At 49.0% G+C, this 19,924-nt stretch overlaps 1 protein-coding gene across 6 annotated transcripts in view; it reads left to right on the top strand.

Annotated features, from left to right (window-relative positions):
* Nucleotides 1-19,924, top strand: part of CPNE5 (copine 5) — an 89,747-nt gene that overhangs the window by 12,503 nt on the left and 57,320 nt on the right. For all 6 annotated transcript variants that reach the window (XR_004956348.1, XM_016152640.2, XM_016152641.2 and 3 more), the window contains exons 2-3: nt 2,711-2,751; nt 3,524-3,570. Coding sequence is in view for 5 of the 6 variants with exons in the window: in XM_016152640.2 (XP_016008126.2) it covers nt 2,711-2,751; nt 3,524-3,570 (88 nt within the window). In the remaining variant the exon portion in view is untranslated. The remainder of the gene's footprint in view (nt 1-2,710; nt 2,752-3,523; nt 3,571-19,924) is intronic.

The following is a 19,924-nucleotide window of genomic DNA, read 5'->3' as shown; positions in this document are numbered from 1 at the left end:
CCCAGCTCGGAGGGCCAGCAGAGCCAAGAAAAGCCCCGTCTGTTTCTTGTTAAAGATAAGGTGCTCCTGTTCTCTCCCTCTCCCTCCTTCTCTCGTTCCCTTTCACGTGTGCATGTGTGAAAACACACACACGCACGCACACACATACCTGGGCTGAAATCCAGGATCTCACTCTTTCTCACTAGGCTGACATGACTAAACGTGAGTTCCAGATCCAGACTTGGAAGATACCCAGACCTTGGAGAAGTCACTTTCATTCTCTGAGTCTTACATTCCTGATTTATAAAGGAATTATAAAAGGTGACCTCTGAGGTCCCTTCCAGCTTGTGCCTTCTAGGATTTTATGTATTATAGAATTTCATTATCGAATTCAGAGATAAACCCTAGTACTTACTTTAGTAGAGAAGTCCCACCCACCCCCCTTCTTACTTTCCAATTCCTCACCATGCCTCAGGTTCCACAACTGTAGTAGAGTTATCTTTGGTGTTAAAGCATTTTGTCCTTTGTTTAAATCAAGACAGATGCTCCTGGCCCTAAACCTAGCACACTGCAGGAGGAGAGGGTCGATCTGGGTATTGGTCAGCCTACCTCAGTGTGGATGAGCATATATAAAGTGGTATCTTACTTGTAGCTCCTGCTGCCTACTTCTCAGAGTTGTCTTGTGAATTATTTCCTCTGATGCTCATTGCTGTAGCCTGGGAGATTTATCAGATGGTTTCCAAAGTGACAGCTGTCTGGGAGCAGGTCTGGTGATGAGGGTCAGCAGAGGGGTTGTGTGTCTGTGGGCTCATAGAAGGCTAGCTGGGGATGGTTGCCTCTGGGGAGAGGCCCCTGAAAGAAGAGACTGGAGTGGATAAGGGGGATTTAGGGATCTCTGTCTTAGGGACATCACTGAGAATCTGCTCAAGAACTGGAGCTGGTTGATTCATGAGCACAATCTAGGGCCTCCCCAGGCAGCAGGGGATGCCATGTGCTGGCACCAGGTTGCTACTGCATCTGTTTGTCTGTCAGTTGGCCTTTGGCTCCTACATTAGGATAAGGAGTGTAGGCAGTTGGGTTGACTGTGGGGTCAAGTTACCCAGACAGCCTGTCGCTCCCGATAGTTTTGGTGATGGTAACCCAGGATAAGGCCTCCTTCTAGACCTTGCTGTGGGGAGTGGCCCCACATGATCCCAAGAGACCATCCAGCTATGAAATTTGGAGTTGGCTGTCAGGAAGCCATATAGACCAGTGTGGAAAGTTTCTCCTCTTTGGAAAAGGTATTCAGGAGGCACTGGGGCCTGAAGGGGAGGGTGGGAGTAGAGAGGGGAGGCAGAAGACCCCTTTGGGAGGGAGGTAAGACAAGGCTAAGAAGGTTGGCAAGGGCAGAGCTTAACTCTAAGGCAGTGTAGGAAGGAGTGGGTAGCTCCCGCAGGCAGGGGAGCTCATAGAAGTCCTCTTCAGGGATGGGGCATGAGGTGGGGAGGCCTTGCCCAGTCAACAAGGTCTTTAATGAGCAGGTTTCCTGGTAGGCCCCTGGGGCTTTGACCCCTCAGGTCCCTCCACAGAGACTGGAGGATGCCTTGGGGTTGGGGCTGGAGCAGGGAATGAGAAAGCTGAGTATTTATCCCCCAACTCCTGCCCATCATTGATTGAAGGCTGTCCTCTGAGTGTAAACTTCCTGGTGTTTGTAGTCCCGCCTGCCAGAGGAAGCCCTCAGGAGAGAAGCAGTAGGAAACCATGGATATGTACAGGAACTGGGAGGGCCGAGGAGACAGGGCAGGGCCTCAACAGCCTTCAAGGCTGGCACTGTTGTCTGTATTGTAATGATGGAAACAGAGGCTCAGAGAACTTGAGTCACTTACTGTGTTGCTAACTTCCAGCAGCAGGTCACTATAGAATGAGGAACACCAGATGTGCAAGACATTTCCTTGCCTGATCTCCTAATGCCTCCGTGTCCACATCTGTAAGATGGGATGATGCCTGCCCAGTACTGACCTTGCTGGGCAGCGTGAAGATTGGGAGCTAATATTTGCAGAACACTTACGCCAATGCCTGACTCATCGCTGGGTTCAATGAACCGATGCTGTGACTACACAGAGGCAGGGCAGAAGGGTTCAGCGCCTGTTCAAAGAACTCTCAATCCCAAAATGTTGTGTCTGTCATCTTGCCATAGTGCCTTCAAGTCTGATTATCAGGGCTGTGTGTTAGCTGTAGCCTTGACCACAGAAGGACCCTGTTCAAATGAGTCTGCATCCCCTGGGAGGTAAAATTCATTAAAATATCAGCACAGCTGAGATGATTGAATAAACTGGCTGTAAGCAGAGCCCTGAGAGAATGGGACCCTGGATATATAAGTTTTGATTGCTTGATTTGATTTTATCTGTTTGAGAGACAGAGATGTGGTAAGAGGAGAGTTTCTAGAATAAGCTGAGACACTGGGCAGATTGAGATTTGACCAAAGAGCAAGGGGCTGCAGGATGCAGGGTCCAGAACATGTATGGTGATGGTAGGGGTGGGATATAGGGGGCCGAACTCCTTAGGAAGCAGAGCTGAGGAACCTCCGGTGCCTGCCCTGTGAGCTTTAATGAGTGCCTAATAAGCCTTCCGCTCTTCCTATGTTGCCCGAGGCCAGGCCCAAGGCAGCCTTTGAGTCTTAGTAACAGCCTGAATCCTCCAAGATCCTCCTCTCCTGGGCTGTGCTAACTTCTTCTTTCTCACCCTCTTTCAGGAACCTTTTGGACAAAGACATGTTTTCCAAGTCTGACCCACGTAAGTCTGCTCTGACAATAATAAGTAACAACACCCATGACATTATGGCTGAGGGTAGTAACCAATACTTGAGCCCTTACTGAACGCTAACTATGTGCTCGGCACCGTTCCAGGTGCGTCAGGGCTGTTTAACATTTCACCCGTACTGTCTGGAGAAAGAACTGGGGCGTCCGACCCTTCCCAGTCCCTGTACTTGTGAAGCCTCAACACAGACGAGCCGGTTGGGAGGGGTTAGAAGTTCTCAGTCCCAGGGAAACTGGTACATTTAAGAGCCCCAGCTGGCTGTGGTTTGGGGGAATGAGCACTGCTTCTGGAGTCTAGAGTTCTAGCCTGGAGCAACGCCTCTTAAGTATGTGACCTCAGATAGGTCGTTGGCTTCCTCTGAGCCTCAGTTTGCCCAACAAGGAAGTGGTGCTGATGAATGTAATAGGCCTTCTGAGGCTGCCTTGAGCCCTAAAGGGATGATTTGAGTTTCGGATGCTCTCCCACCATACCTCTGCCACCCCCTCCTCCATCATGCACATCTGTCTTCCTACCTTACACTTCACACTTGCTCTGGCCTTAATGAAATGGCCCTTGACTCCCCTTCCCAAAGGGTACTCCACACAGACATGCCTATGTTCTAGGCCCCTTCTCCAAGCTGATCCCTCTCCCTACAGAGCCAACACTGTTACCCAGGCCTGAGTCTTCTGAGGCGAGCCTACCCCACCAGGGCCCTCCCCACCTCCCTCTTGACTGGCGTGTTAACCCTTTTTGTCTCCTCTCCTCACAGTATGCGTCATGTATACTCAAGGGATGGAGAACAAGCAGTGGAGGGAGGTAGGTACAGACAGCCCCCTTTCCCACCCGGGAAACACCAGCCTGTCTCTGACTGTAGTCTGCTTGTTCATCTGTCTCTGGAGACATCTTACCTGCTGTTTCTAACCACAATATTGGTGTACGGAGGATGGAGTCTTGTCCCTACTGTGGAGGAAGAATCTAATGGACAGGAAAGTTTCTGCCCTCAGGGAGCCCCAGTCTGAGGAGGAGACACAGCCCCACCCTCAGAGAGCCTCTGTCTGAGAGGAAGACAGAGGGAGTCCAGGCCCACCAAGATCTTTATGCTCTGAGACATAGGTACAGCATCTAACACCATGTCTCACCACAGCTGTCTTCTCATGGTTTCTGACTAATGTGAGCACTCAATTAGCGGATTCCCCTGACCAGAACCCTTCATTGACTCCCCTCTGCTTTGAATCAAGTCCCCTTAGCCTGGCTTCCAAGCCTGGCCAATAACCTGGGAAGTCCCTCCCAGATGACAGGATGAGAATAAGAAGAGCCAGTAAAGCTTCAGTAACTCAGGCTATATTATGGACCCTCATCTTCCTCATCGATGGACTGGCCAGAGCATCACCTGCCCTGCTCCCTGTCCCCACCAAGGTGCGGCAGGAGCAAATGGCCAGAGGGTGAATTTTGTCTATCAAATGTGTGGGAAATACTTCCAAGGGGCTGAGCTAAAGTTCACTTTTTCACCCTTTCCAAGATGCTACACCTATTAAAAGCAAAAACCAGATTGCTGGGGAAATGTTTAGCCTATTTAAATGAACTAATTACTTTTGAGGCTAAGCTTCATAGAAAGCAGGAATGCGCTAACGTCTTAGTGATTCATTCAGGAAAGTCTGGAGCATCCTCTTCGGAAAGGCACTGCTCCGCTAGCCATTAGTTACATTCTGTAATTGAGACTTGTCTCCATTTGGGTCAGGGTCCCCAACTGTCCACGTTGCATCTTGTTACCGCAAGCATCACAGCGTGGAGTACAGAAAAGAGGAGGGGCCTTGGTGTCAGACGCACCTGTGCTTCACTCCTGGCTCCACCCCTTTCTGGAGGTGGGACCTGGAGCAAGTTGCTTAACCTCCCTCTCTGTGCCTCATTTCCTGCATATGTAATACGGGGGTAACATCTACCTTATAGTGGATGCAAAACAAGATGGGGAGGTAACATGCCTGGTGCGTAGTAATTGCTTGATAAATATCATTTTACAGCATCATCCAGAGTTTTCGAGGCCTGACTTGGCCATTCCCCCATTTCAGTTAATATTTGCAACAGGAAGCATTTATTAGATGCCGGGCAACAAACCAGGTGCGGGTGGTGGGGAGAGAGGGAGAGATGGTCAGAAGAACAGAGCTTCACCTAAACACCAGCTGGAACTAGGGAGTTTGCAGCCTGAGAGGGGAGATTCACATGCATGAATAATCCTAACAGGAAACAGTGAGAGGTATCTGTGAGAAAAAAAAATGGGAGTTCAGGGGAAAGTTACAGCCATGTTTAGCTAAAGCACTTTGATAGCTCATTGGATTTTTAAAAATGGAATTTGACTAAACGCAAGCCATCTGGCTAAGGGGTGTATGAATGTGGAGAAGAGGAGGGTGTGGGTCGGAAGGAACTTCAGAGATCACTGGGCCCAACCTCCTTATTCTATTGAGAGGGGCAGGATGGATCTCAGGTGGCGGAATCACAGCACTAGACCCCGGTGCAGTGGGAATGTCCACTTGGAGCAGCTGAGTCTCAGTGAAGCCCAAGGGCCATAGTACATGGGTCCAGCAGCAAAGATTGTGACGTAAGCAAAGGCACAGAGGGAGACCAGAATGAGCAGGTCAGTCCAGGTCCTGGGTAGCTGGGAGACGTAATAAAGGGCTATTTATAAAGGAGTAAGTGGGGTTTAGGGAACCAATGAGAGGTGATGAATCATGGGTCTGGCAACAGTGGGAGGCCATTATTACTCCTAGCCTGAGGAGGTAAAGGGAAAAAGAGTTCTCCCAGTGGGGCCCTCAGTGGAGGGACATGGTCAGCCCGGACAACCTCACTCTCTTCCCACCCCCAGTGCCTCCCATTTGTGGAACCCCACTGGAAGACCTGGGAGTGGCGTTGATGTAGTCTACACAGGTCAGTCTCCCAGGCACAGAGCAGGGTGGGAAAGGGCAGGAGTGGATCCAGAGGCGCAAACAGAGACCTCAGAACAGACAGCGAGCAGATGAGCAAGGCTGGCGTTTAGGGCGTGAGACTGGCAAGGTATGAGAAGAGGCAACTGAAGGGAGCTTATGGCTGTCGGTCTGAGGACAGATGGGGTCATGGGGTCAGAATTCAGCCCAAGAAGGTCCCTAGAGATCAAGGAGACTGATCCCATTTATGAGAGGCAGTCAGCACCATGCCCACCCTTCATGGGTGACAGTGGCAGAACCCAGCCATATGGGTCCTGTTGGGGATGGGGAGAATCCTCCACCTTTTTGAGTTTTTGTACTACTAATAAAATTGGCACAAGACAAGATTCAGATTAATGGGAGAAAAAACAGTTTGATATGTGTGCATGGGAGATCATAAATGATGATGCTCTCTAAAATGATGAACCAGCCATCTTTTTGTACTTTTTAGGCAAAACAAAAACAAAAGCAATAAATTTGTGAGGAAATGACAGGACAAAGATACTTAGGTTTGGGTGCTCATTACTAAGAAATCTAAACCGAGTTTGGGCTTGAGTGGTAAATTAGTAAAGGAGTAACAGGTTCATTTACGTAAATTTTTTTGGCCCTGGATTCCCTAACTCTAGTGATAAGAGTTTCTTAACCCCCCTGAAGCAAGGATGGCATCTTTTGCAGGGGAGAATTATCTCCTGCATTCAAGGACTTTAATTCCAAGTAATCAATATGCCATTGTGAGATTTTTCGGGGCAGCCTGCCCTGGGCCCCAACAGTATCCCTAGGACACAGGCTTCAAGCTATTTCTGAAGAAGAAAAAATGCACTCAAATATATCCAGGCCCTACTTCTTTGCCTGATTCTCTGTGACTCGCAGAGGAAAGTATCAGGAATGCAGAATTTAAAGAAAAATCCGGATCCATCTCTGGGGAACTGCCCCTGGGATGGAAGACTACCTTTCCAAGTAAACAGAAACCGATTATCACTACTCTACCTGCTAGTTCATTGCAAAATGCCCATTAGCCGACTCTTGGCAGAGAGATAATAATCCTATGACCAGAGGGAGTCAAGTGCAGACACAGCAGTCTCTCCAGGCTGGACCCAGGCCCTCGGTTTGCACAAGGCTGCAGAACAATAAAAGCTGTTCTTGTAGCCCCTGGCTGCCAGGTTTCAGCTGATTTTAACCAGTTGGGTCATTTTAATGTCTTCTGAGACAGCTCCATCTTCCCAGCACCAAAATCTGTCACCACATTTTAGGAAAATTGACTCAAGATGTAATTTTAGCCCAGGAAATCAGCACTATTTGCATCAAGGCTTGCCAGGGCCTTCTGCATATCCCAGGGAAGGCAGGATGGCCAGGTAGGAAGAGTGCTAGAAATGCCCTTTCTGGGAAGGGGGACATAATAGGGAGGGCTTCTTGGTTCCCCATTTAAAGTGTATGGGGTGTGATCCTTGCCTCTCCTTTGCCAGGTGCCTGTCCTAGCCTAGGGCCCCTTGGAAGGGTAGAGATGGGTATCCTGGAATCCTGTGGTGTCCTGCTGATTGACCCACACACCTACCACCTGCAGGGCACGTGGCCCCAATCATCCCACTGGTCTCTGCCAGAGTGCTCCAGTGGCTCTGTCCATTTCTGGGCAACCTGAGCCTTTTTTGCATATTTTAACACCAGCTGGAAATGACAGTTCATCTCTACACATTTGGAATGATATCCTCAGAGCACCTTGATGTGTGCCTCCACATAACTTTTACTCAGTGCACATGTGTTGGGCACCTACTGTGTGACAGGGACAATGCTGAGGACACAAAGGGAGACCAGAAAGTATCTATAATCCAGCGGAGCTCATTTCCAGGGAGGTAACAATAACAGCAATAGTAATGCTAATATCAGACGCTTGTATAACAGTAAATGCCAGCCTCTGTTCTAAGCATTTACATATAGTAACTCATTTAATCTTCACAACAATCTTGTGAAGGAAGTATTATTATTATTATTATTATTGTTATTGGCCCCATTGCACAGAGGAGGAAACTGAAGCACAGAGAGGCTAATATGAAAGTGGTTTCTAGAACAAAAATTGTAGTCTGCTTGTTTATATATATAACATGGATATGGAGAGAGTTACATATAAAGGGCAAAATTCCACTCATTCCTAATTCTGCCCTCCTTAGATGTACTAAGTAAGTTGATTTTCTCTTCCACATGTTCTTTCCCTCGATATTTGAAGATGACTCATGGGGCCCCGTTAGTTTGCTTTTGACCAGACTTAGAATGTGACCATTTCTATCAGTGGTTACTCTTTATATCACTGTCTCTTGTCCCTTTCCAGTCTGGGCTAACTCCCTGGAACACACATCCATTCATCAGTGTTCTTCCCCAAGTGTGTGTCCTGCACCGTCCACTTGTCCAGCCCAGACTGTCAAGGGCCGGCTCCTTCCTCACAGGGACTTGAACTAGACAATCATACTCTTCCCTAGATCTCTGCATTCTGTGTGTCTGTTTCTGAGGATTACACATCTGTCCATGCTATCTAGTATTCCACTGGCCATTGTGACAGGTGCCTTTGACGTATTTCATATTAAGTTTGGGGGCTCCTGTGTCTTTCCAACATGAGCTGCTGTTCAGACAGGATTCCCTCAGCTCAAACTTAGCAACTGAGTTTTTGAACTTAAATGTGAGGTTTTACATTTATCTCCATTACGAGCCCTTTTGTAGAGTTGGTCTGTGAAGATCATGTTGCATTACGATTGTGCATTCAGCATCTTTGTTCTGCCTCCTGGTCCTGGGTCAGTTGTAGTCATCATCTACACGAGTGTTAAGCAGCCGAATGGATGGAATGCTGTGGTCCTCCACCAGAGAACTTTTCCCAGATTGACCTCAGTTCTCTAGTCAACCTTTGGGGATTGCTGTTCAGCCACCTAGGATCTACATAACTTTGTTATAACCCATCCCATATTTCTCCATCTAGTTCCTAAGGACATCATGAATAACAATCATCTGACAAATGCCTTGTCAGATGAGGCCGGGAACTTGAGGTCTAAAACCCTGAGTTCCCATCCCATTTCTGATATTTAATATGTGACCTGGGTGAGGTATTTACTTTCTCCAAGTCTCAACTTATTCATGTAAAATGGGATTAGGAGACCTTGGGAGGACTAAGATAAAGCTTGTGAAAATGCCTGGAAATTTCAATTGCAATGTGACATTGCCCAGCTTGAGCGCTTGGGTGTACCATCACAGGGGGAATGGCTTCAATTGGAGACCCTGTGAACTAAACCAAGTCTGCCCTCACAAGGGGTACAGAGTGACAGCTATCAGTCCTGAATATTCAGGCTTCCTTTAAAACCCGAGTCCTCTCCTCAGCCTGGTCTTCCAGGACCTGCAGTCCAAGGAGTGAGGGCTTCCAGGAAGAGAGAGGCTTGAAGGGAAGTATCCCAACCCTGTACGGAAGGGTCTCTCATCAGGAGCTTTTCCAGGAAAGACCAGACCCACGGATACTGTCATTGCTGTGTCATGCCCAACAGAGCACATCGGCACGGCACACAGGCACAGTCTGGGACGCCCGGACTCCCTGCCTCTCCGGTGCCTTTGTTCCTTCCTGGTGTCATCCAAGGTATCTCCCCTCAGTCTGCCCAAGAAACCCTGCCTCTTTGGGTGGTGGCTTGTTTGGCTCCTGTCCCCTTCCAGATCCCATCGTCCTCCCTGCTCTGGCTTTGAAGGTCACCCCATGCTCAAATCCTGGTAGCCAGTGTCCCTTCTCTCCCCACTAGCTCCTCCTGAACAAAAAAGGGCTTTTCCTTGGTTCCAGTGGCTCTCAAAACCACAGCTCAAGGATTTGCCTGTTCTCCAAGCCTCAGACAAAATATCAACTTCTCAGCCTGGTGTTAGAGCCTCTCCCTCTTAGACTACCATCAAAATGGCCACAGGAAAGGAACCACTGGTTTGGCCCCTGCTGTGTGCTCTGCTGGCTCATACCTAATGCTGCATTGACCTGTACGGGGATGTTATTGGCCCACGTCACAGATAGAAACTGAAGCTGGGAACGTTGAAGTGGCTTATGCAAGACCACAGAGCTCATCAGCGCAGGGTCGGGACTCATGTATGTTATATGAAGCCACCTAACTCTAGTTGGCTGTTCACAGATGATGGGCCTTTTGGGCAGATACCAGCAGCCTTCCAACATCAGAGGTGGGTGCAGGCACAGCTCAGCTCCCATGTAAACTCGACACTGGAACCTACCCAACCGTGAAAGCAGGACTTGGGCTGATTTCTGCCACATGCACCAGCATGTTAGGTTGAACTGTATGGATCTACAATTTGAAAGTGTTGGCAATTCATATGGCCTAGTGGTTAGATGAGATGTTAACCTAATAGGAGCAAGTGGCCAGTCACGCACCTTGTCCTCATAAGCTCAGTGAGGTCCCGGGGTCTGCCTCTTGCCTGAAAGGCAGGCTGAGGGACACTGCTCCAGCGTTGGTGAGAATCAGGCCACAGCAGCCTCCATTTGTAGGAGAGCTGGGCAGCATCAGAAGCCCAGACCTACTCCCAAGGTGTGAGGTGGCTGGTCTTGGCAGATTCTTACACACTGCTCGTGCAAGTGCTTAAGTACTTGTTTGATACTTCTAACCATCCTCGAGTTTCTCCACACCTTCCTGTTGTCTGTGAAAAATCATTGCTAACATCTTTTCTGTTAATAGAGTTCTTCATTGCCCATGAGATGATATATTTGAGGTGAGGCCTCCTAAATAGCATCTTTCAAGAGTAATTCCCATGCCTAGGATGGATGAAACTCATTAAAATACTAATTTAAAATAAGATTATAGACAAAAGAACAAGACCCAAGCTCTTTGGCTCTAAGCTTTTCCCACCCTGCCTCGTGGCCTGTTACCTGCCTTATTCCCTAGCTCTGTCCCTCTCCCTGCATCCAAACAGTCTCATGTCCTTCCTACCCTCATTCTTCTGTTCCTCCAAAGGAAATCTTCCAGCAATGCCCATGCCTTTATCTGACTCTGATCCACCGTCAGCTCTCTCCGAGTACCACAGACACCTTCTCCCAGCAGCCAAGATTGTTCCCGATGATTCTGTTTAAGAATCAGAGAATCAAGGATTCAAACAAAATGTACAGAATAAGCATCCTTTACTAAGTGCCTGCCGTGTGCTCAGTATCTTATTCTCATCATTTCTAATCCTTATAACAACTCTGCAAGCAGGTACAGGTTATCCTCAGATCCAGAGAGGTGAAGAAACTGGCCCGAGGTGACTCGGCTAGGAAACCAGGGTTCTCTCTCTATTGAACCATAGAGGAGGGGTGGTACCTTGGGTAGTTCTTGGGAGTCAGACAGACCTGGGTTTGTGTTAGGACCCTGATACTTAGAGATCTGTGGCCTTGTACTAGACACTTATCCTCTCTGAGACTCAGTTTCCTCACATGTAAAGTAGGTGACTAGCAATATGTGCCTGCTAAATTGTCTAAGGATTAGAAAGAACATAGGATAACTTGGAGGATCCAGGCCAAGTCTCTGGTAAAAGAAAGCTTTTATTGATAGCATCGATTTGCTCTGGGTGCAGGCAATGTACTAGGCAGTTTAAACGCTTTATCTCAGGTAGCTCATTCTATAGAAGGAGCATGGAGGCCAAGATAAGGGAAGTAACTTTGAGTAAGACACTGGTATCCTCTAGGGTACAAAGCTAGAATAGGGAGTTTCCTGTCCTCAGAGACCTTACTGGGAGCTGGGGAGACCAGAGAGACATAGAAGGATTTAAAAGGCTCGTGTTCTTCATCTTGATGAGAATGTTGGAATAGATCCTCTCAGTGGCCTCCAGGTTCCAGACCACGACTAGACCGAGAACCTCCCAAGGAGTCGAGATGTGATTCTCAGCACTGCACGGAAGAGGGAGACCCAGGAGGGCTGGAGAGGCTTCCTGGGGGCGGTGGTACAAGACCTGGGGCTTGAAGGACAGTGGGAGGAAGAAAGTGCATTCTAGAAGTGGGGCCTGACATGAGCAAAGCCCAGAGGTGGAAATGCCCTGTGTGCCATGAGATGGAGGTGGCGCAACTGATTTCCGTCCAGAGCATTGGAGATTGGCGAGAGGTTGGCTTGGGAAGGGAGGGCAGCACCCCACCAGGAACTTTGTTGGGAGGACAGGGTCTTAAATTAAATCAGTCACTGAACAAGCATTTATTGACCACTTTATATGCTGTTCACTGATCTGGGCACATAGTGGAGTACAAGAAAGGCAGAGTCCCTGCTCTGGAGAGCCTTAGTGTAATCAGCAAAGAAATTGGATAATTTCAGGTACTGATTGATAAGTGCTGTGAAAAAGTGTAATGAGGGACCAGGGAGAATAGGCCTGCTTGAGTTAGGGGGGTCGAGGGAGGCCTTTCTGAGGAGCTGGTGATACTGAAGTTGAGTCCTAAGTAGTGCCACGCATAAGTCTGGGCAGGGGTGTGTTCCAGGTGGTGGGAGCAGCAAGTGCAAAGGCCCCGAGGTGGGAACAGGCTCCCTACACTCTAAGAACAAAAAGAAGGCCACTGTCGTTTGAGTGGTGTGAAGAATGAGGACAGTGTAGGTAATGTGGTCACAGGGGTCGGCAGGGGCAGATCCCATAGGGCTTCATAGGCCATATAGGAGTTTACACACTGCTCTAAGTGTGATGGGAAGCTATCTGAGGGTTTTGAACAGGGGAGTGATGCAGTCGAGTGTGTATTTCAGAAAGATACCTCTGGCCATTGTGTGCTGAGTAGATTTCAGGGGAAAGGACAAAAGCAGTTGGTAGTCTTGTGGAGGTCCTGGATAAGACAGAAGTCGGCAAGGGCAGTGGGGATCCAGTTTGTCCAATGGCCAGGAGCATAATTCTGAAATGAAATAATCCTTCTTACACAAATGGAGCTCAATTTGGGATCCCTGATGACCAACATAGGACCTGACCCCAGCCATGTAACAGAGACCTTTATCAAAAGATTTAAAGTAACGAATGGATTCTTATTATTACTAAAGCCCAGTGCAGGGTACAGGGCTTTCTGAGAGGTAGGCTCCAAGGTGAGCATGGGATGGGGTTGACTTTTGGACTCTCCCCTTTTTGCAGAGAGGAGTCTGCCTCTGCAGAGAACGGCCCCTCTTAGGCCTCAGGTAGCTTGGGCAGCCTTTAGTGGTCTCTGCTCTCATCATGCAGCTGAATTTCCAGGGCCCAGACTCCTTGTCAGGAGCTGGCAGGCCAGGACCAAGGCCTGGCTCAGGGAGCAGATGGGTCCTGGGCACCTACTCACCATCTTGGGTTATGGCTTTGGAACCCGCTTTGGCACAGTGAGGTAGCGTCACGATGTCCCTCCAAATCCTCACTCTACCACTTCCGACGGCTGCTCGTTGGGCTGCAGTGGGGACTAAATGACAGAATCACTCAGCACAGTGTCCGGCTATGCCCAGTACTTGTAAATACTATTATTATGCAATGCCGTCAGACAAAGCTGGGAGGAGGCGCTGTCCCCTGCACTGCCACGCCTTCAGTTGGATGACTGATGTTCCTACTGTCCTGTGCAGTCTCCACATCGGCAGCGCCCCCTTACCCCCTTGGCCCACACCACACTCCAGATGAGGAAACAGGGTACGGAGGGGGTCCTTGCATCACCCAGAGCTGGAGTATGACATGGTCTTCTGAGTCTGGTTCCCTGTTCCCCTCATCTGCCTAGGCCCTGTCTTTCAGAGTGGGCTTATCTAGCTCCAGGGTTTGATGTGGTGCCTTAGGGGCCAGCCATGACTCTGTACTGGCTCCTGCTGCCCCTTCCCCCATTCAGCCAGAGGGGCTTGTTAGTTCTGGGTAATATGGTAGATAGGAGTTCAAGATTTCATTTGAAGAAAGGAGTCTGCTGTTCTAGTAAACCTCATCGTTCAGGGCCGGGTCCCTCAATGGCTGATAAATCTACTTGCTCTTTTGTGTTAGCGTCCAGGTACATTTAACAGTCGTGGCTGAGCTCTTGAGAGCGTGGGCTCTGAAGTCAAGGTGACTGGGTTCAAATCTGGCCTACCACCTTCCCAGCTAGGACTCTTGTGCAAGTGCTAAGGCTCAGGACCCTGCTGTGAGGATTAGATGAGCTAAAGTACCTGGCATGTAGAAAATGTTCAATTATGGCTCTTATAAGAAGCCCTAAGTGAGAAACCAGTGCTTTACCCTGAAGAAGGAACCACTGGTGGTATTTCAGACATCCTGATGCCATTTGGTAGGAGCTGTAGATGTTTTGGGGTGCACTGGGGAGGCAAATGCCTTTAGAGTGGGGCTGGCTCCCCCCTCGTCTTCCACCAGGGCTGCAGCCAAACCCAAGGCTCAGCTGCCCTGGCTGGACCAAGGGACAGGCTGGTGGGAAATGTTTTGCCAGCAGCTTGGCAGCCAGGCTCATTGGTGAAAGGGTTATTTCCCCAGGAGCCAGGATGATTTAACAGATTATCTGGAACAATGACTAATTAGAAATTAAACTTTCTTGGGCCGGAGCCTTTCATTATATGCTTGGTTACATTTCACAGGTCACCGCTGGCATCTGAGGCCAGAGAGGGAACCTTCTCTGTCCAGGCCTGGACACTGGGAAGACCTTTGGAGCCTCGGTCTCCTCATTCACCTGTGTCCTTCCTCACTTAGAGGCCTTAACAAAACATGAAGTGGTCTGGGAGGCCACCAGGCTAGGAAGTCATGGTTTTCTCTGTGTGACTTTAGGCAAGCTCCTTTCTTACTCTGGGCCTGGCCCCCTCTAGTGAGAACTTTCCAGACCCTGGATGGTGGCAGGCCTGGCATGAAAACAGATCCTCTATGCCCCTCTCTGTAACACAAGCCCTTGTTCCAGGTGCCCAGGCCTTGGGACCTTCTCCTCCCCAGCCCTACGTGCTCACCAGGGCCCTGCTCCTAGAGCCAGCAAATTCCCTTTTCCTACTTCTGTTTAAGTCAGATAGCTTTCTAGCCTCTAATTTTAATCATGGTGAATATGATTCAGGAAGAGCCAGGGCTGAGCTCTGCAGCGGGACTTTTAGAATCCCCAATTAAGGAGCCATCAATAATACATGAAAATTATGGGGGAGGTCCTGCAGGGGAAGGGTGCGCACTTTGAGGCAGAGAGCAGTCTGTCAGCTCTGGCCTCCTTCTGTCCCGGCCTGCACAGCCCCTGGGGGCTTTGCAGCTGGGGGGAGGTCTCTGAAGCTTCATTCAGCTGTAATTTATAAAAAGGCAAGAGCCGCTTAAATCAGGGGCCATTAAGATTGTTCAGGCTTGCACAGCCACCCACTCATTACTAAGGCAGGGACCATGGCAAACACTACAGGACGCAGGCCCTCTGTCACTCTCAACTGCTGGGTGCCTCTGGGAGGGCCTTCTGGCCTCCTGGAGCTCCGTTCTTTTGTCTATAAAGTGGGGATGACAATAATATTGGCTCCTCAAGGTCAGTGGGGGTTTACATGAGATCTTGGGTGTGTGGAAGTGTTTTGAAGATGAGCAGTCTGTTACAAAGAGAAAGGAGGAGGAGGAGGATTTGATGGTAGGAAGAAACCTCAGAGAAAAGCATTTGACGGGCTTCTGGGACTACAGGACACTGCTCAGGGCCCCAGCCCCCCTGACCTCAGCTCTTCTCATGGCCCTTTTCCTAATTAGCTGCGTGACCTCTGTCAGAACACCTCCACCCCCTTTTCTGTCTCTCTTTTCTTATTGGTTGAGGGGATTTGGTTCCTACGGGCTCTAAAATCTTTAGGTTCTAGGTCAACTTGTTAATCAATGAAAGTTTATAAAAATCATAGGAGGGACCAACACTGTGTGTGTGTGTATGTGTGTGTGTGTGGGGGGGGGCCTGGAGGTGGGTTGGGGTTGAGCAGAGGTATAGGTCAGGGATACTCACCTGTGCCACCTGACTTGTAGAACTACCAAGACCCCACAGGAAGAGTCAACAAGGTGGAAGGGACAATAAGCACTGAAGAAGTTCAGAGGCTGGTCTCAGAGTGGGAAAGCAACATGAGTAAAGACTGGATAGGACATAGTTCGAGCCTATTTGTCGTATTAACCTCTTATTGGTTAGTGACTACATCAACTCCTTATTGATTTGGAGCCAGATACGCCCGGGTTCCAATCCTCTTCCTACCACCCACTCTCTGTGTGACCTTGGGAAATTCACTCTTTGAGTTTCATCTTAGTTAATTTATCTGTAAAATGAGGATAATAATAATACTGCCTCATGAGGTTGTTATGAAGATTAAACAAGTTAATATGTGACAAATACTTAGTGTCCGGCACACAGTAGGGCTACCCGAGGGTTATTATATATATTGAAGACCAGCTATGCAGCAGACTCAGACATTATGCAGTACTTTATGCACATTCCCTTCTCTCCTTTCCTTGGGGAAGGAATGATTTGCCCCGTTTTAGCAATGAGGAAATGTAGCCTCTGAAGGGTTTTTCATGTTGTCACATGTAAATAATAGGCAAGAGAATGCTGACCAGTGGGGGTCCTGGGACCCTGGCCTGGCCACCCCTCTACATCGCCCTTGTTCCGGGCCCCAGTGAGCCCAGCCGTGAGCATTGGCAGGGAATTGACCAGGATGTTGGGTGACTTCCCTGATCTGCTTTCAGTAGCTGCTTCCAGTGGGTGGGTTGTGAGGAAGAAGTAGGGTTCCAGATGTTAGAAATCTGGAAGCAACAGAGAGAGCCTCTTCCCACGCTGTACCTCCTAGCTAGGGAGTCTGTGTGTCTGAGCAGGGGCCGAATGGGCCAAAGGAGCCTCAGTCCCCCTACTTTCACTAAGCAGCTCTCTTGCCCCAGGGCTCCTCCCACCTCTCCTCTCTTGCCAGGGGCCAGAGGGAATTGTCTTCACACCTTCTCCAAGCAAACTTATACCTTCCACTGCCTTTTTTCTAACTGGCCTGAGCATTTCTGGTTGTGGTAGCGAGCCCACAGGAAGGCAGAGCCTGGATGTTAACGGAGTAGCTGGTTTGTAAGAGCAAAGGGCCATCCCTGCATTTTCCCTTCAGCCTTACCTTACCCTGTGTGTGTCTGGAGAGAAACCACTTAGAGCTGGGGCTTCCAGGAGACTCAAGCGTGAGGGACCCCTTTAGGCAAGGACAGAAAACTTTTCTGTCATGGAATGTGAGCAGGAAATGTTTGCAGTTAGGGACAGCACCATCTTAGAGACAAGGCTGAGTTCAGAAATAGGAGATACATACTCCCTGGGTGGCTGGGCCAGGGTTTGGGATTTAGAAAGAACCAGAGTGCGGAATCACAAATTTACAGAGCACGTTTAATGTCCCAGGCTCTCTTCTAAGTGTAATATGTAAATTAAATCATTTAAACCTCCAACAACCCTGTGACATGTGGATATATGATCATTTCCATATTACAGAAGAGGAAACAGGCACAGAGAAGTGAAGGGATTTGCCCAAGTTCGCACAGCCAGTGAGTAGCAGATCCAGGATTTGAACACAGAAAGCCTCACTCCAGACTGCTCTATAAACTACTTCACTTTACTGCTTTATGTGCGAAACCCCAAGATCTGCCTTTAGCACTAGAATCAGTGGTTCTAAAAGCTTTCTGAAGACATGCTTCCCTTTGAGAAACTGATGAAAGCCATAGCTCCTCTCCCTCAAAAGTGCAGACGTGAACAGACAGACATTTGCATTCAATTTCAGTTATAAACAAACTCACTTTAAGCTGGTTAAGAGCCCCAAATCCTGACTAATCGAGCAATTGCTCTTCTCTGCTGGGTGCTCAGCCTGGCGTCTGTGTGGATGGATGGGCCAGGAGGGCCTCTTTTTATAAAGCAGAGGCTGAAGTGGGAGCCCTGTTCCCTGAGAGTCACCACTGGGGCCCTTCGGTGGGACAGCTGTGTCGAGACCCTGCATTCCCAGAGGACTATCACGGACATTGAGTGTCTTGGCTGCATGGGCCAGAGTCACGCACTTTATTGATGACATGAATGTTACGCCGTGTATGAAAAGAAGGGGGTAGGGTGAGAATTGTTCTTGGTTTATGTTCGAGTAAGTTGGAACTTGTATGTGTGCGAATGTGTTTGTGAGAAAGTATACCAGTCAGAGTCCTAGCAGGAAAGAGAATTCTATTCAGCTGGTTTTACAAAAGAGATGTAATTGATTTCTTTCAATAGTATGTGTGAGGTTGAGGAAACTTGTAAGGGACAGTACAGTATCCAGGGGCCCAGAACCAGCAGTGAACTGTTCCCACCCCAGGCTCGAAGGGGCAATGGGAGGAGACAGTGCTGCAGTGTGGGTGAGGGGAAGAACCTGGCCCTAAGGGGCAGCAGCCCCTCCTGGAAGCAGCGTGCTGAGTCTGGGCCATAACAGGAAGAAATACCCCAACCTCTCTCTCCTCCCGTGTCCCATCCACCTGTGCCTACAGTTGGCCAAACCCAATGGGGACCCACAGGGCAAGGGAACCAGAGTGATGGAATTCAAAAGGAAGCAATCTCTCAGAGTATAGAGCAGGGCAGAGAAGGAGCTGGGTAGGTGGGACTCAGTGGTGGCGCAGCAGGACACTGCCCAGCATAGAGAACAAGCCTCTGAATCACTTCGGGCTTGATTGCCAGGTCTTATGGCCCCAACAGGTCGGGAGGCCCATGTCACCCCACTCCCCACCTTGTAGTTAAATGTGGGGCAGGAAGACCCTACTTGCCTGACCTGGGTTCTCACACAGGGCAGTTTGGGGGGGGAGGGGGCCCAGCTGCCTGCCTACTTCCATAAATCTCAAGTCTGTGTGATGCAGAGCCCCTGGGAGCCACTTTATTTAGTCCAAAAAGAAGTTTCAAGCCTGCCTCCCTTTTGAGGGTCTCACTGGAACTGATGACATGTAATTAATGCTGCTTAATTGATATTCTTGGGGCTTAGTCATGAGGTTATAGGAGCTCTTGGGAGCATCTTTTATGACATGTCAAGAGATTTTCCCACTGGGTGTTATTGCCAGGGACAAGAAGTGAGCATTTTAGAGGGTGAATACCCTAGTTTCCAGGCTTTTTTTCTCATTTGTATTTTCTTTCTTTCTCCCCTTTGGGAGGCTGCTTTGGCCTCTGGGGTCAGGGAGGTCCCCTCATTCTTCCTAATTGCTCAGCCCCTTCTCCAGTTTCACACCACAGCCCCCCTGGTCCACACTTACTTTCCTGCTCTGCAATTCTCTAGGGCTTTCTGTATCAGAATCTTGGTAAAACAAAGATTTGGGGGCTTCCCTTCAGCTCTGTCGATCAGAGAATTCCTGTGCCCACTGGTGTTTGGCAGCCTGTTCCCCAGACTATGAGCAATGTGAGGCTCCCTCCCATCCTCAGAGCCTGGAGTGTGGACAGAGGGGTTCAGAAAGGACCAGGAGAGACAGGCACTTTCAGGGAGCTGGAAAAGTGTTTAGCTCAGATTATGGGTGACAAGGGGTTAACCCACCCAGCCCTCCTTCCCCAAGTACAGTCAAATCCAATGCCTTTGTGTGCGGCTTCCCACTGCTAATACCTCATCTCTCCAAGTCCCTTCCAGCTTGAAAACTCTATACTTCTGTGCAGAACATAATACAGCCAAATTGATTTTTTTAAAAACATCAGTTCGGTTGTGTTCCTACCATCATTAATAGGGGTGTAAATAGGGCCTGACAGGGACTTGGTGGCTTCTTGGATTTTTAAAATCCAAGTTTTCGCATTTTTTTTCTTTGTTATGAGCTCAAGTAATGAAGGCTATAAAACATCTTTAGTAAGTCCCAGGGTTGCAGATTTCACAGTTGTTAAATGATGTGCACATGTTAATTACTCCTGAGTCCTGATAATTCATCACTGCCCAGCCTGGCTCACTTGCCCTCTTTCCTGCTCTAGGAGATACTGGGGGCCCATGGAGTCCCCCTCCCGATCTTGTTTCCAGGGGAACTCCATTTTCTTCTCCAGCAGAAATCAATCTCTAGGGAATTCCCCTCTATTGAAGCTTCAAGTGCCATTTTAAAAGCAGCGCTGTCATCTTCCCTAATGGGTGTTTTCCTTGGACTATCTATCTGCAGGCTGTGGGGTGGGGAGGAAGGCTACACAAAAGAATGCTTGCTCCTTCTGGGCTGAGGTTTATCTAAAATCCTGCCAGAGGGATTTTTCAAAGGTGTTTGATTTTCAAAGGTAGAGGGCAGTGCACTGAGGAGGGGTGAGGGCCTTCTTTAAGGGAGGGCTTTCTTGAACATGGGTGTTTACCTGGAATATTCTGCAAGAAAGCCATTAGGAGAAAATTTCCTTTTGTCTG

Source organism: Rousettus aegyptiacus, unplaced genomic scaffold (assembly GCF_014176215.1).
Source record: "Rousettus aegyptiacus isolate mRouAeg1 unplaced genomic scaffold, mRouAeg1.p scaffold_m13_p_1, whole genome shotgun sequence".
In the NCBI taxonomy this organism is placed as follows: domain Eukaryota; kingdom Metazoa; phylum Chordata; class Mammalia; order Chiroptera; family Pteropodidae; genus Rousettus; species Rousettus aegyptiacus.
The sequence above is the reverse complement of the archived record's forward strand: the minus strand, read 5'-3'. Positions and strand labels throughout refer to the sequence as shown.